Source organism: Euprymna scolopes, chromosome 29, assembly GCF_053919585.1.
Source record: "Euprymna scolopes isolate OS-2025 chromosome 29, ASM5391958v1, whole genome shotgun sequence".
Lineage (NCBI taxonomy): Eukaryota > Metazoa > Mollusca > Cephalopoda > Sepiida > Sepiolidae > Euprymna > Euprymna scolopes.
In genome coordinates, this window is record NC_136510.1 from 18,652,186 (window position 1) to 18,666,102 (window position 13,917).

General features: G+C 32.7%; 1 protein-coding gene across 2 annotated transcripts in view; it reads right to left on the minus strand.

The window, feature by feature from the left end:
- The window catches only part of LOC145252526 (CD151 antigen-like), an 89,598-nt gene that overhangs the window by 19,731 nt on the left and 55,950 nt on the right, over positions 1 to 13,917 (minus strand). For both annotated transcript variants that reach the window (XM_080112074.1, XM_080112073.1), the window contains exons 4-6: positions 7,216 to 7,290; positions 5,674 to 5,793; positions 688 to 760 (exon numbers count right to left, since the gene is read on the minus strand). In XM_080112074.1, the coding sequence (XP_079968200.1) occupies positions 688 to 760; positions 5,674 to 5,793; positions 7,216 to 7,290 (268 nt within the window). The remainder of the gene's footprint in view (positions 1 to 687; positions 761 to 5,673; positions 5,794 to 7,215; positions 7,291 to 13,917) is intronic.

Consider the following 13,917-nt stretch of genomic DNA (forward strand, 5'->3'; position numbering starts at 1 on the left):
AATTTAGACAGTTTCAAACAAATATAAATAATTGTACACTAAAGATAATTTAAAAAGATATTAAAAAAATAAAGAAAAATCTGTATGATGTACATATCTTTGACAGAACGAAAATATTGTGTCCCAAAATTATGCTAATTGATCAAGTAGTGTTATTTTTATAAAAAAAATAATTTTTAAGAGAGCAGCACAAATCTTGTAAGTTTTAATTATGTCGAAATGATCTCCCTTGTTTCTTCAGACCATTTTCAAAATAGTGTCATGAGCCAGTCGCTTCTTAGTTGGCCATAAAATTTAATTTTGTTTTACTTCAAAAACCACTTGATCAAATTAAGTGGGTTTTTTTTTTTTTTTAATATATTTTCTTTCTGTCATGGGTATATACATAAAAAGTTTTCTTTATTTTTGTTTTTTTATATAGGGGGAGTTCTGGACAAGCACCAAATTTTGTAGCAATTGATAAAATTGGATACCATGCAGTTTACATTTTGGCATGTTCGCCACATTGAGCTGCACTGTAATTAGGATGAAATTCGATATTTGATTTTGGTTTGCTTAATTCAAAACAACTTATGGAAAAAAAAAACCTTGTTACACTGTGAGTAAGCAAGGTGTCGGGTGGTGAGGCTTGTACATTTGTTATCAAAACATCAATTTTATGAAAACCATCTTCTGGTACTTACTAACCTTTTTGATTGCGATACCACATAGATTCTTGATAAATCTCCCAGCCTTCATTATCAACACCACAACATTCAAGCTGGAAAAAAAGAAATAAAATGAAATTTTTTTTTTTTTTAATAATGATGAACTTCGAATTAAAATAAATTACAAAAAATATTTTTATCATACAAATATGTGGTCTATTCCAAAAATTAATTTTTGGCATTCATAATTTAAATACAATTTCGGGCATATGGACCCCCACCCCCACCTCTGCGTATTTGGTCTAATGTAACAGCCAAATTTTCACAATTCTACATATTAAATTAGGCTATATTTCAGCAATAATGTGTCGACTGTTGTCTTCCAAGTGGTATATTGTGTCTGGTTTATCAGCATAAATATGGGACTTTACATACCCCCTCCAAAAAATAATCTAATGGGATTAAATAACATGAATGAGATGATCAGTTGACAGGTCCATTCTATGAAATTATTCATTCATCAAATGTTTCTCTCATTAAATTGATTGTATTATTTTCAAACACTGCTCAGACGTCAGTCTCTTTATGATGAATTGACAAAGTAAACTCAAAATAACCGATAGTTGCTAATTCAGCAATCAAAGAAAACAGAGTTGATTTAAAGTTCACCACCTCTAAAGAATTTTTTGTTAAATAAAAGGAAGTTTAAAAAAGAAACTAGATTTCAAATAAAAATATAAAAACAAGTAAAAAGACAAAGAAATAAGACTTTGTGAAAGGAATTCTAGGTTTTAACTTAAGACAGCAAAATATCATGGCAAATGGTGAAAATACACGACAATAAAATTAGATTTTTTTTATTCTTCAGACTACTCATCTTTAGTCTTCTTTTCACGATGTCTCACACAATGTAACTTCCGACCTTCTTCAGATTTATAAAATCAGACACTCAAAAGTTCAGATCTCACTGATACTTTTATTTACCATTTAGCTAAAATTTTCCAGTTCAAGAAAAGGGGCAATGTTCTGAAAAATAATTAACTTAAAAATCTGTGTTTCTTAATTTATGAAAATTGATAATTTATATCATTCAGATTTTCACACTGTTTTAGTGGATGTAACCTCCAAGTGTATCCTGCCAAACTCACTAACCTTTCTGCCAACTTGGGAACTTGCACTGAATTTTAAACAGAACTCTTTATTTAATCCATGGATGGATGGATCCATCCATCCATCATATTAGAGATAATTGTAATTTCGTACATGCTCTCGTTCCATTAGACATGACCAGGTAGAGGTCTTAATTAGTTCACTATTGTATTCTTAGTATTGTCCGTACTGAGGATTGGACTTTCACCCTCCAGAAGAGTTTCACTTAGAACTGAATTTTACCAAGTATGTTATGTGTTACCTCACAGGTCTTTGTGGACAATTCTGACTATTAATTTTTGGGAATCTTAAACTTATTCTTGTTTTTAGATGTACAATCAAGTCAGAAACATGAAACAAAATTAGAATAAAATACAAATGATCAAACGGATGGAAAACAAGCAGCAATTGTAAAAATAATAACATTTCATTTAGAGAAAATTATTTGTAGCAATTACATGAAAATATTTTGCTTAAATGTACGTGCAGTATTATGTGTTAGATTGAGTCATGGTTTGAACCTGGACAGTTAACTGTGTGGGTATTTTGATAGATTTACACAGAAGAAAGATTAATACACTAGATGGAATTCTGAATTTTAGAGTTTGGAACTATTTTTATTAGTTGGAAAATATTTTCAGTTCACATATTTCTGTGAAAACTTCTTGCTTCTTTTGAGAATGACAAAGAAAGTGAATTTTATTGAAGTGGGGTAAGGAAAAATGGTAGCAATTAAAGCTATTTGCTTTTAAGCATTCATCCAAATCGCATCTAAATTTAAAAATCCAATGATAAAAGAAGTGAAAGAAAACAAAAAAACAAGAAAAAAAAAGTGAAAAGGAAAGAAAACAAAAAAGACTAACGAGCAAAAAAAAGGGGGGGGCACATCATTTTCTAATCTATCAAACAATTCTCGTTATGCTCCAGTATTCCTTTGAACAAAAGTTGATACCTATTTAGTTATGGGGATGGATGAAAGACAAACAGTGATTGTAAAGATAAGATTTTATCAAGAGAAAACCAGTTACAAGAGGGTGGTTAGATATTGACCAGGCAACGCCGAAAAGTCGACGATTATTATGATTATTCAATTAAAAAGTTTTGTCAGCAAAATATGTTTTAGAATAATCAAAATATTTAGATATTTATTTACATTTAATAGTTACTAAGAATGTGAACTTAAAAATGTTTTCATAATAATTTAATTGACAACTTAAAAATAATGACATGTAAAAACATCAGGTGATTATCTTAGTGATGTATACTAATGACGTCATTTAGTGAGGGGCATTGTCTTTTTGAGATACACGGAAATTTGTTAGGGTTAAGAGTTTGAAGGAGATAGAGGGTTAAGGAGCCGACCAGTCATAATGGCTTAGAGCACACAGGGAAGCTAGGGGTTCAACACCCATCAAATGTAAGAATTTAGGATGAGCGTTGTAGTTTTCCAAAAAGTGAAAAAAAAAAAAAAACACTCTGGAATAAAAAGTTGCTGAAAATAAAATTGTCGTTCTTAAGATGAATCTTGTTTGCAGTTTCCCGTCAAATAAGACCAAAGATGGACCAGGTAGGTGTCCGATTGGCCAGATGTTGAAATCCCAAATAAATGTTATTCATACTTTGTGCTGTAAAGGTATCTATGTATATTATTGTTCCGTCATGAACTGTATTTAAATGTACATACACACATACAATAAACTCTAGACGATCATAGATGAACACGCATATATACACGAGATAGATGACTATGAATTATAATTATACAGGGTGACCCCCCCCCAAAAAAAAGGGCCCTGACTCTAATTAGGCTCCATTTCTTAGTGTTTTGTCTGAAAGAAATGAAACTTTAGTCATAACTAGTTTATTATATTCAAAACATCACATCAAAACACTAGGGTCTTTGGCTTTTTTTTCTCCGTTGACTGTAAAATGCTCAGAAAAACAATTGAATGTCCTATTTTTGGGGGGTGTCACCCTGTATATATACTATCAGGCCACCCAGCATTGCCCGGTCCTAAAATACACTTAACTATGATATTTTGATTAATGCAGATTTCGTATTTATTATTATATTGGACTCTATATATATAATTGATTTTAAAAGTTAAAAAAAATTACTTCTGTGCCACCACCGAGAATCGAAACCAAAACATTTAGCTTACGATTTACCTTTTCCTTTGACGTTAATACCTGACCTATGAAGACATGTTTGCTATAAACATGAACCAATAGCTATTACATTATGCATGCATATTCGTAATGCCATCATTCGACCTTCACATGGCAAGTTCCATTTCTTTAATTTTTACACCTTTGCACCAATTTTCCTCGGCTAAAACCCATATATAAAGTTTTGCATGGTTCAAATATCCTATATATTAAGTTTCATGTCTGTAAACCAAAAATTGACAGAGGAGTTTGATAGGCAAAATTCTTTTAACAAATATATATATGCATACATAAATATATATAGAAAGAGGTTTGGGTTTACTATAACCTTTTTTACGCAAATATAAATCATGTAGAATATCTGCATAATAACATAATAGTTAACTATGGATAATCATCCCATAAGAAAACAAAAAAAAATCTAATAGGGAATTAATTAAAATGAATGTTTAAAAAATATACAAATTAGCTAGATCTTTTGCAGATGAACACAATTCCAAGATAAAGTTGCATTTTCTTTTTAAATAAACGGAAAAAAAGGGTTTTTAATATGAATATCAATACACAAAAAAAAATTATAGGCGTATAGATATACACTTTCATACAATCATACACCAGACGACAATGAATCTCAAAATATATAGTAGCGTCCAAAACTAAGGGACAAAATTTTAAAACCTAATATCTGTTAGAAATAATAATTGTGAAAAGCTGAAATTCTGACAACTGGTAGTCGTTATCATCCATAATAACATACTAAAATTTGAATTATTTGCAAAAGATAGAAAAAGAATTATTACAATTATTTATTTTCAAAATAGGAATGTTCCAGTTCAAATTAAAATCCGTAAGTTTAAATTGAGGAGAAAACAAGCAGATCATACGGGTCCCCCTCCACAAGTTAATAAGTCTGGAAAGAGAATTTCAAGAGTGACCAAGATATAAAAGAGGACTGCTATGTCAAGGAAGGTGAATGTTGTGAAGGGGAAACATACCTTGTGCGATGCATGTTATGTGAAGAGACGGTTTTCCCTGGTGCGCATTGCCATGGTATGCTGAAGGTTGCAAGAAGTAATTTATGTTACGATTGTGATGAATCGACAAAGAGAAAACTTGCCATGCACAGATGGAATCCTTTGACCCAATGCTGTAAGTTTGTCAGTGAAGGAAATGATGACTTTGACATTGAGCATGTCGATCATGATGAAGCTGTATGTTGGGAGTGTTGACTGCAGTGAACTAAGTTATGTCTTTGATTCACATAAAAAATTGGATTTGAAAGGTTCTGAATAAAAAAATTTTACTTTCACCATGACTAATATTTGTGCAAAATTTCAAAAAAACGAACGATTTGGGGGCAATTTTACCCCGGGGGGGGGGCAACCAGAGTTATCTTGGAAAATCCATTCTGTCAAAAATTTACTTTCACCATGACTAATGTTTGTGCAAAATTTCCCACAAAAATCCAAGGCGTGGTTATTGAGAAAAGTGTGAACAAATGAACAGATAGACTGAAGTGAATTACTAGGTTCAATCCCTCCTTTGTCGTTCACCAGTTCAGTTCATGCAAACTACTTAAAATATTGCCATTGAAGAACACACAGACTTTACATTTCCAGTGACACCAAGCCAAAAAAAAAAAAAAAAATTTTTTAAAAGATAAACACAAGATGAGAACAGTAGTCCAAAGAATACAAAAATATCTTACCTTTTGTTGCGTTTCATCCCAAGATTTTGTAACGGCTTGGTTTTCCGGACTGTTTTCCAGGTTGGTTCCATATTGTTTGAGGATTGTTTCTCCCATGGCTTTTGACATGACATCTTCCAACTGACAAACAAACAAAATACATATCAAAGCTTTGCTATCTCTAAAAATTTATGACAAAGTATCTTATAGGATTGCATCAACAGTCGGGTACTTCTAATTTTTCGAGATTGGATATAAGTTGCAGTTTTCTTCTTTCTAAGCTTTCTATAGAATAGTTTATTTCTGTTTATTCTGGCAATAACTTTTTCTAGTCAATGAACATTGATAGGTTTATAAGAGTAGTGTTTGAGGAGCAGAAATCAGAAGCTTACAGTATTAACGTTGGCATCCCTCAAGGTTCCATCCTGGGTCCAACTCTCTTCATAATCTCCACCAATGATCTTCCAAATCACATTCTTAGATTATTCATAGACATTTATGCAGACGATACTATCATCTATGACAACACGTCAAAGGCTGACAACGACCAAGATTTCTAATTCTCTCTTCTGATCTTGAGTACATGGTGCAATGGGGAAAAGGTGGCTGGTTAATTTGAATGCATCTAAAACCAAGCTTCTCTCCATCAACGCAATGATCCCCATCTGGTCCCAATTGAAATGAAAAGCTCTTGTCTTGGGGATGCTCCATGTGTTGAGAAGCTGTTGACAAGGTCGCTGGAAAAATGGTTGGATCATTCTACTGCTCCAGTAGATATCTCACGCCAAATGCGATTCTCTACCTGTATGAGAGCCAAGTACGTCCAAAGATGAAGTACTGTTGCCACATCTGGGCAGGAGCTGCTAGAAGCACTCTTTCCTACCTTGAAAAAGTTCAAAACCGACTTCGTAATCTAGTAGGTGATGGCCTTTTTATCTTCTCTGCAACCTCTTACCCACAGGAGAGACGTTATCGTTATTTTCATGGTACGTGTTCATCTGAGCTCCAATCTATGATCCCTCCTTGTCAAACTTTTACAAAGAACATCAAGTCAACTAAAACCACCATCAATAATTTTCCTCACTCTCTATTGGTGCCTATCGATTCCATGAACAAAGCTTCTTTCCTAGAACTGCCTGCCTGTGAAACTGTTCCGCTGGTCTGTTTCCCAGCTGACTACAATATTGTTATCTTCAAGTTCAACATAAAAAGTTTTTGTTGAACCGTCCTCTTAAATAATTAAATTATCCAAATTTTGTGAGATTTTAGAAAGCCATTCTTAACATTGAAAGGAGAAGATTACGAATTTCCATTAATCGTTTAAAAATTATTTTTTTTATAAAAATAAAACTACTCGATCAATTTACATGATTTTTGGTGCATGATATTTTCTTTTCGTCGTGGGTTACGTACATCATAGATTTTACTTTATTTTTGTTGTTTCCGTTTTCATGGGGGGGGGGGGTTATGAACTAGCATCTATTAATAATTTTAAGTATTTATTCACATAAACAAAGGTACAACCTAATAAAAAAAGGAGGGGGGATGAATAAGTTTTCTTACCTCTCCTCGAAAAACGACAGCCAGGATTGAAGCAATGATTAAGAAAACGAAGATCAGAGACAAAATCACAAAATACTGAAAAAAAAATAAAATTAAATTAAAATAAAATATGAAAAGAAACATTGATTAAAAATAAACAAAATTTGAAAAATTGTTTAAGGTTTTCTTTGATTTTTAGGGGTACATTCGGGGTAAATATAAAGTTCAACCTAATTTTAAAATAAAAACTGAGAAAAATTTGCGTACCAGTAGCATTTCTTTTAAACTAAGAAAATTAAATTTTATGGAGAAATAAGAGCAGCATGCTTTGATCCGCCATATTTAATAAATAGATGGAGACAACTAAATTTGCACTACCAAGATCAAAATCAGCCTTGTAATGGCTACAATTTACTATTAAATTCATTAAAAAATGATTTTCTGGGTTTGTATTACTGTACACATAGATTCGAAAAAGTTGTCAAAAAACAAATATATAACAAATAAATGTTATCAAAGGAAAGATAAGTTACTTTTCTACCAAACTGGATATAATTTTCGTGTTTTTATTCAATTTAACATGTTTATTCAGCTCGAAAAGCATACAGTGTTTAGCGATGTATTGGAAAATTCAAGATGGCGGCCGATTCTCTCTTTAACACGGTAAGTTTGGAAAAAGGTGTAATAAATAATAAACTAGACAAAATACTGTTAGAAATTCGCTCAATATATGTTACCGTGACATAACTTGACATATATGCGGTGGCTTTTAATAGTATTTTGTCTAGTTTATTATTTATAACACCTTTTCCCGAACTTACCGTGTTAAAGAGAGAATCGGCCGCCATCTTGAATTTTCCGATACATCGGTAAACACTGTATGTTTTTTGAGCTGAATAAACATGTTAAATTGAATAAAAACACGAAAATTATATCCAGTTTGGTAGAAAAGTAACTTATCTTGCCTTTGATAACATTTATTTGTTATATATTTGTTTTTTGACAACTTTTTCGAATCTATGTGTACAGTAATACAAACCCGATTTTCTGTATATAAAAAAACTGCTCGATCAATTTCTGTGATTTTTGGAATATGACATTCATTTTGTCATGGGTATGTACATCATACAGATTTTTTTTCGATTTTTTTTTCCCCCCCTTATTAGGTTGAACTCTGGATATGCACTGCACATTTTTCTCATTGCACATTGTAACAATGAACACGGTAACTTCATTATCATCTAGCTGACTTCTTGAATCTTCACACTATTTTGCACCATCCTCTGCAGGTAGGTCTTCACAGAGGCATTCTGTGTCCTCCGAGAGCTGTCAGCTTTATAAAACTACATCCCTGTTTTGGCATCCACAAATAAGCATCACTAACAGTTTCATTCTTAGCCCTCCACCAGTAACCAGCAAATCAGGTCCTCCTTTGATTTAGGGCACAAATGAATAATAATAAAGGCATAATACCGATTTCTATAGCCTTGCTGACTTGACAGTCTTTCTCAAGCTATCCGATTTTACCTTAATTATGATTTACTAGCAGATTTGTTAAAAACGGGAAAAAGTTATAACCTATTGATGAGTGCATTATGCCAAATTTGATGGTTTAATATGGTTAAATTTGTGCTCATTTTTGCATTACTAATCCCTATTAATACCTTACTGTGCATCAAACGGATACCATAATACTAAGTTCGCTGCACCTTGTTACGACAAAGGTCCATACAAAATTTCAGCCAGATTGGTTTGGTATTTTCCAAGAAAAAAGTGGAAGAGATAGACAAACTAAAAACAATACATAGATTAACACATTAATTCAATACAACTTAATGTTAACTTTATTTTAAGGTTTACTGTATTTTTTTTTTTTTTTTGTAATAAATCGATGCTTTTAAAAATGTTTATGCTTTTTTTAATGTAATATACATATTTATAATTTTTTGTACATAAATTATTTTCTATATTTTTATTATTTTCTAATGTTTTTTTTATTTTATTTCAAGTTATGTTTTACTAGTTATATATATATATATATATATATATATATATATATATATATATATATATATATATAATACTAGCGGGGTGGGTTGGGGTGCAAAATACGGTTAAATATAATATTTTAATTTGTACAGATCTTGTATATATTATTAGAGTCGTGATTTCAAAAGTAAGAAAAAAAGTATTTAGGTGCCATCAGTTAGAATCGAAACTGTAGCATTCAAAGCTGGTGACGTTACCACTGTACCAACGTGACACGATATAAACCGATTAAAATTTAAAAATAAACTAAGATGAATTTACAAAATGTTTAATGATTTTTTTTATCGATTTAGACCCATTTTTGAGCCCTTAAAACAATTTTAACCGGCCAAAGACCCATAAAAGAACGACCTGTAAAAAAAATCCAATCATCTGAGGCCCCTAGCAGCGCTCTGCGACTTTTAGTTTCGGAGGAGATAGAGTTTGAAAATATGGAGACATACAGACAGCCGTTTATATATCAGATTACATTGTAAAGATAATTTTCCTTTTATTGTTTTTTCATATATGAATAACTAAAAAATAAAAAACTAGCACTGATTATTATTATTATTATTATTATTATTACGACTACTAGTTACGTGGGTCCTGAATATGACCTAAAACTATATCCGATGGTGAGGCCCCACCTTGCGGGCCTTGGGGAGTGTGGAGCCACCCTTTAATTGCCATTGCTCCCAGGTCCACTCTGACCTGGAGTGGTAGTACCTGTTAGGGTCCCAACTATGGGTTAAATAGAATCCGACTTAAAAAAACAAGTATACTCCATTAAAAATCGTTCCTCAAAATAACTAGATTCGGCATTAAATAACCTGAAAAAGGTTGATATGCCGTAAAACAAAAACAACCAACCAACTAGTCGCGTGTCTAGTATTGCTCAGTCATAAAATATGTTCAAGTATGATATTTTAATTTATGCAGATTTGTTATATTATTATAAAGCCAATTCTCTATTGATTATTATATTGTACCTAATATATGGTAGTGATTTTAAAACTTAAAAAAATATATGCCTTGGATGCGATCAGCTGGAATCAAAACCAAAACATGTAGTTATTATCATTTGAGAAATATTTAAAAATGAACAGACTTTAATGTATAAATGTATATTGGCACATGCACCTAAGAGTACTTTAAGTTGACTTACGCATGCCAAGTTAAATTGTTTTTTTTCAATTTTAATCCCTTAGCAACTATTTTTCTACAAAAGAAACCCAATCATTTGACCTGCCTCGCGCTGCTCTGCAGCCTTTCTGTTTTGGTGGAGATGCAGTTTGAAAAAAATGGAGACAGATATAGCGATTTTTATAAATTAGATTATTATTACTATTATTAACCTCACACTTATACATATGTAACTAAACCACGAATTTTCCATCGATCAAAATAGACATTTAATACCACAATTGACACTTCTATTTGTGCATATCTATGTTTGCACCTCCACCAACCCCCAAAACACACTTACCATGGTTTTTCTTTTCCACCTTGTCTGTGTCGATTGTAGCATAAGACGATCATTGAGCATAAAGTATTAGTTTACAATTTCAACATGCAATAAAACAACAAACATGGATATTACATAAACTGAACTTGTTGAATACTGGTGTTCATGTCATTTGAGCCCAGTCAGCAGCATCACTCTCAGTAGAGTCCAGTCATTAGTGTTACTGAATTAAGCTTCCTAATCTCTCAAGTCAAGACTTCATCGAGATACGAGCTAAGACTTCATTGAGATAACTCATCAATCTATACATCATGATCATTCACTGTTAGCCACTTGGACTCATCTCATTGTGAAAACCATTCTACGTTGATTTCTCATGCTAATCTCTTTGCTGCACAAAGTTTCCCCTTAAATATATTTATTCCGCAGATTCCATGAACAAAGCTTCTTTCCCAGAACTGTCCACCTGTGGAACACTGTCCCGCTGGTCTTCTTCCTAGCTAAATACAACATGGTAGCCTTCAAATCTAATGTAAACGAGTTCTTGTTGAGCCGCCTTCATAAATAATCAAATTCTAACCAATTTACACCTTACACTCATTAACCCTTATCCTCAAATAGCCTTCAGGCCTTCATAAGTGGTGACTCAAGTAAAAAAAAAATAGTGAAATCATTATGGAGTTATTTTAAGAGAAGCAGCAAAAAAGTTGTTGCAAAATGGGGTCGCATTCTCACCCCGCTCTCCAGCAAATCCTAGGAAGTGACGTCAGAGATATTGTTTTGCCTGCTCCACATTACCAGATAGTTTGAGGAGAAAAGGGAAATCCATGTTAATATTGCGTGACCTATTGGATTGGAATCTCTCTTTTTTCGACCTTGTCTAAGAGTGAGAGAGCAGTGGCAGATGATGCACCAGCCCAGATGTGGCAACGTATAAGAGTAACCTATCTTGCCTTTGGTAACATTTATTTGTTATATATTTGTTTATTGATCATTTTTCCATTTTGTTGGCTATATTCGAAAATGCCTGAAAGTCATTTCTGGTTTTAAAATTCTTAGTAACTAAGCTTTTCCAAAAGCTATTTACGTACAGTCATGGTACTTATGCAGAATAAGGACCATGATGAAATAATAACATTTAGAAATCCATTCTTAATATGGTGAGGTGTGCCAAAACACTTTTCTATACTTTCACTTAACAATTTAATAAACAAAAGATGCTGTAAAAAAATTAAATTTAAATTCCTATAAAAAAAAATTTTTTTGTAATTGCACGGTACTACATATTCCGTATAAGTACCACAATAATTTAGATATTTTAAACAGCATTTCGTTAGAGTTTAATAACTAGTCCAATAACTGATTTAATGATCATGTGATACATTAATAATTAATTTTCACTTGAAAGCTAATAAATGGGAAATATTTTTATTCCTCATAACTATTATCAAAATGTAAATTATAAATTGTGTTCGTAAATTATTAAAAAAGGGTCAATTTCAATTTTTTTTATAATTTACAGACACACCCTGAAGCTCACGGTCTGATTTCTTACAAAATAGAGCTAACCCATTTTTCTTAGTTTGGAGAGAAAAAAAAAAAAAAGTTTACACCAGACGAAGGTCGTAGGTTTCAACGACCGAAACATTGTGCCAATAAAACCCAAGCTGAGAAAAATTGTCCAAACAATCAAAACAATACAAACATTCATACCTCATCTCAAAAATTCAGAACTGATCACCATTGGTTTCAGCGGAAAAGGGGAGTCCGCCATGACACCCTGAGAGACACATGGCTTCAACCTGTCATTGCACATCCAATAAATCTGTAAAAACATTCCAGATTGTCGCATCATTTTTACGTGGAAAATTGCAGACACCCATTTTAACACACATAATATTACTCTAGTAACCCAGTTAACAATATCTCAACCATTCCATTCGACTTGTTAATGGACACATTTGAACTGCCATCTCCATGCGAACAAATGTAAATTAGGATGATAAAACACCCTATGGGACTTGGCTAAAGCAAAGTCGCACTAGAGTAAAGCACCTCCAAGTTCACTCTAAATGCTCTCATTACAGTTAACTACTTAAATAGGGAGATGATGTCAACCTAAAGAGTTATTTCCCTTGGACAGAATAAGGGTTTAGAGAGGTAAGAGTAGTCCACCAATGACAGCCTGAGAGACACACATCAAGATACTATCACTGCACATCCATTGGCTAAAGTATCGTAATTTGCATCATACTATATTAAATAAATCTGTAAAACTTGTTTAAATCAGATTATTGTTCTTATCTTGTACAAGGTTTCGGTCGGTGTAGCCTTTGATACTCATCAAGCATGTTGGTCGTTATCTTGAAAAAGAAAGGAGAAAAGTTATTGGCTCCGTAGATGGTTTCATATTCTTGGAGATGATTGTGTTTTTGTTTTTTTATTTTTTTTGCCATGGTTTCGTATGTGTGAAAAAAAAAATTTGGTTGGCAAAGTGGGGCTAACTAATAACATTTGACAGGGGATTATCTCCCTTTTATCGGGGTGGGGGAGTTCCTAAAATTTGTCAACCAAATTTTATCGTCACACATATGAAACCACGGCAAAAAGAAAAAAAAACTCCAAGAATATGAAACCATCTACGGAGCCAGTAACTTTTCTCCTTTCTTTTCCAAAATAATGGCCAAGGAAAAGGAGAAGCAAGAGTAGAGGTTGAGAGTTATAGTTGAACGTTGGAGAGCAAGCAATTGGTTTTGATGAAAGCTACTGGGAAGTTAAGCCAGTGAGTCTTTCTAGGCTGAGTGGCTCCCTTAAGGACTGTTGGCCAAAGTACTCTGTAAATGGATCTTGTGTGTGTCAGTCTGATTGAGCAAAGATTTGTAGGTTCACCATTCAACTTTGGTTAAGCAACTTTGGTTAAGCAACTGCCATTTGTCCAAAATAATAAACATTGTTTACATTACTTGTTTTAATCGGACTATTGGCTCCGTAGATGATTTCATATTCTTGGAGTCGGTTTTGTTTTTTTGATCGTGGTTTTATATGTGGAGATGGACAGCCTAAAAATAACCCTCCACTGAAATAACTACTCAGAGAGAGTTACATCGGCTCTGGAAAATTTAGAGCAAACACCAAAGGATAATACCCGAAAACTTACTGCAGTTTGCACAGCATACATAAAGGGCTTGTCTGAAAATATTTAAAAAATGTGCAGTCCATATGACATC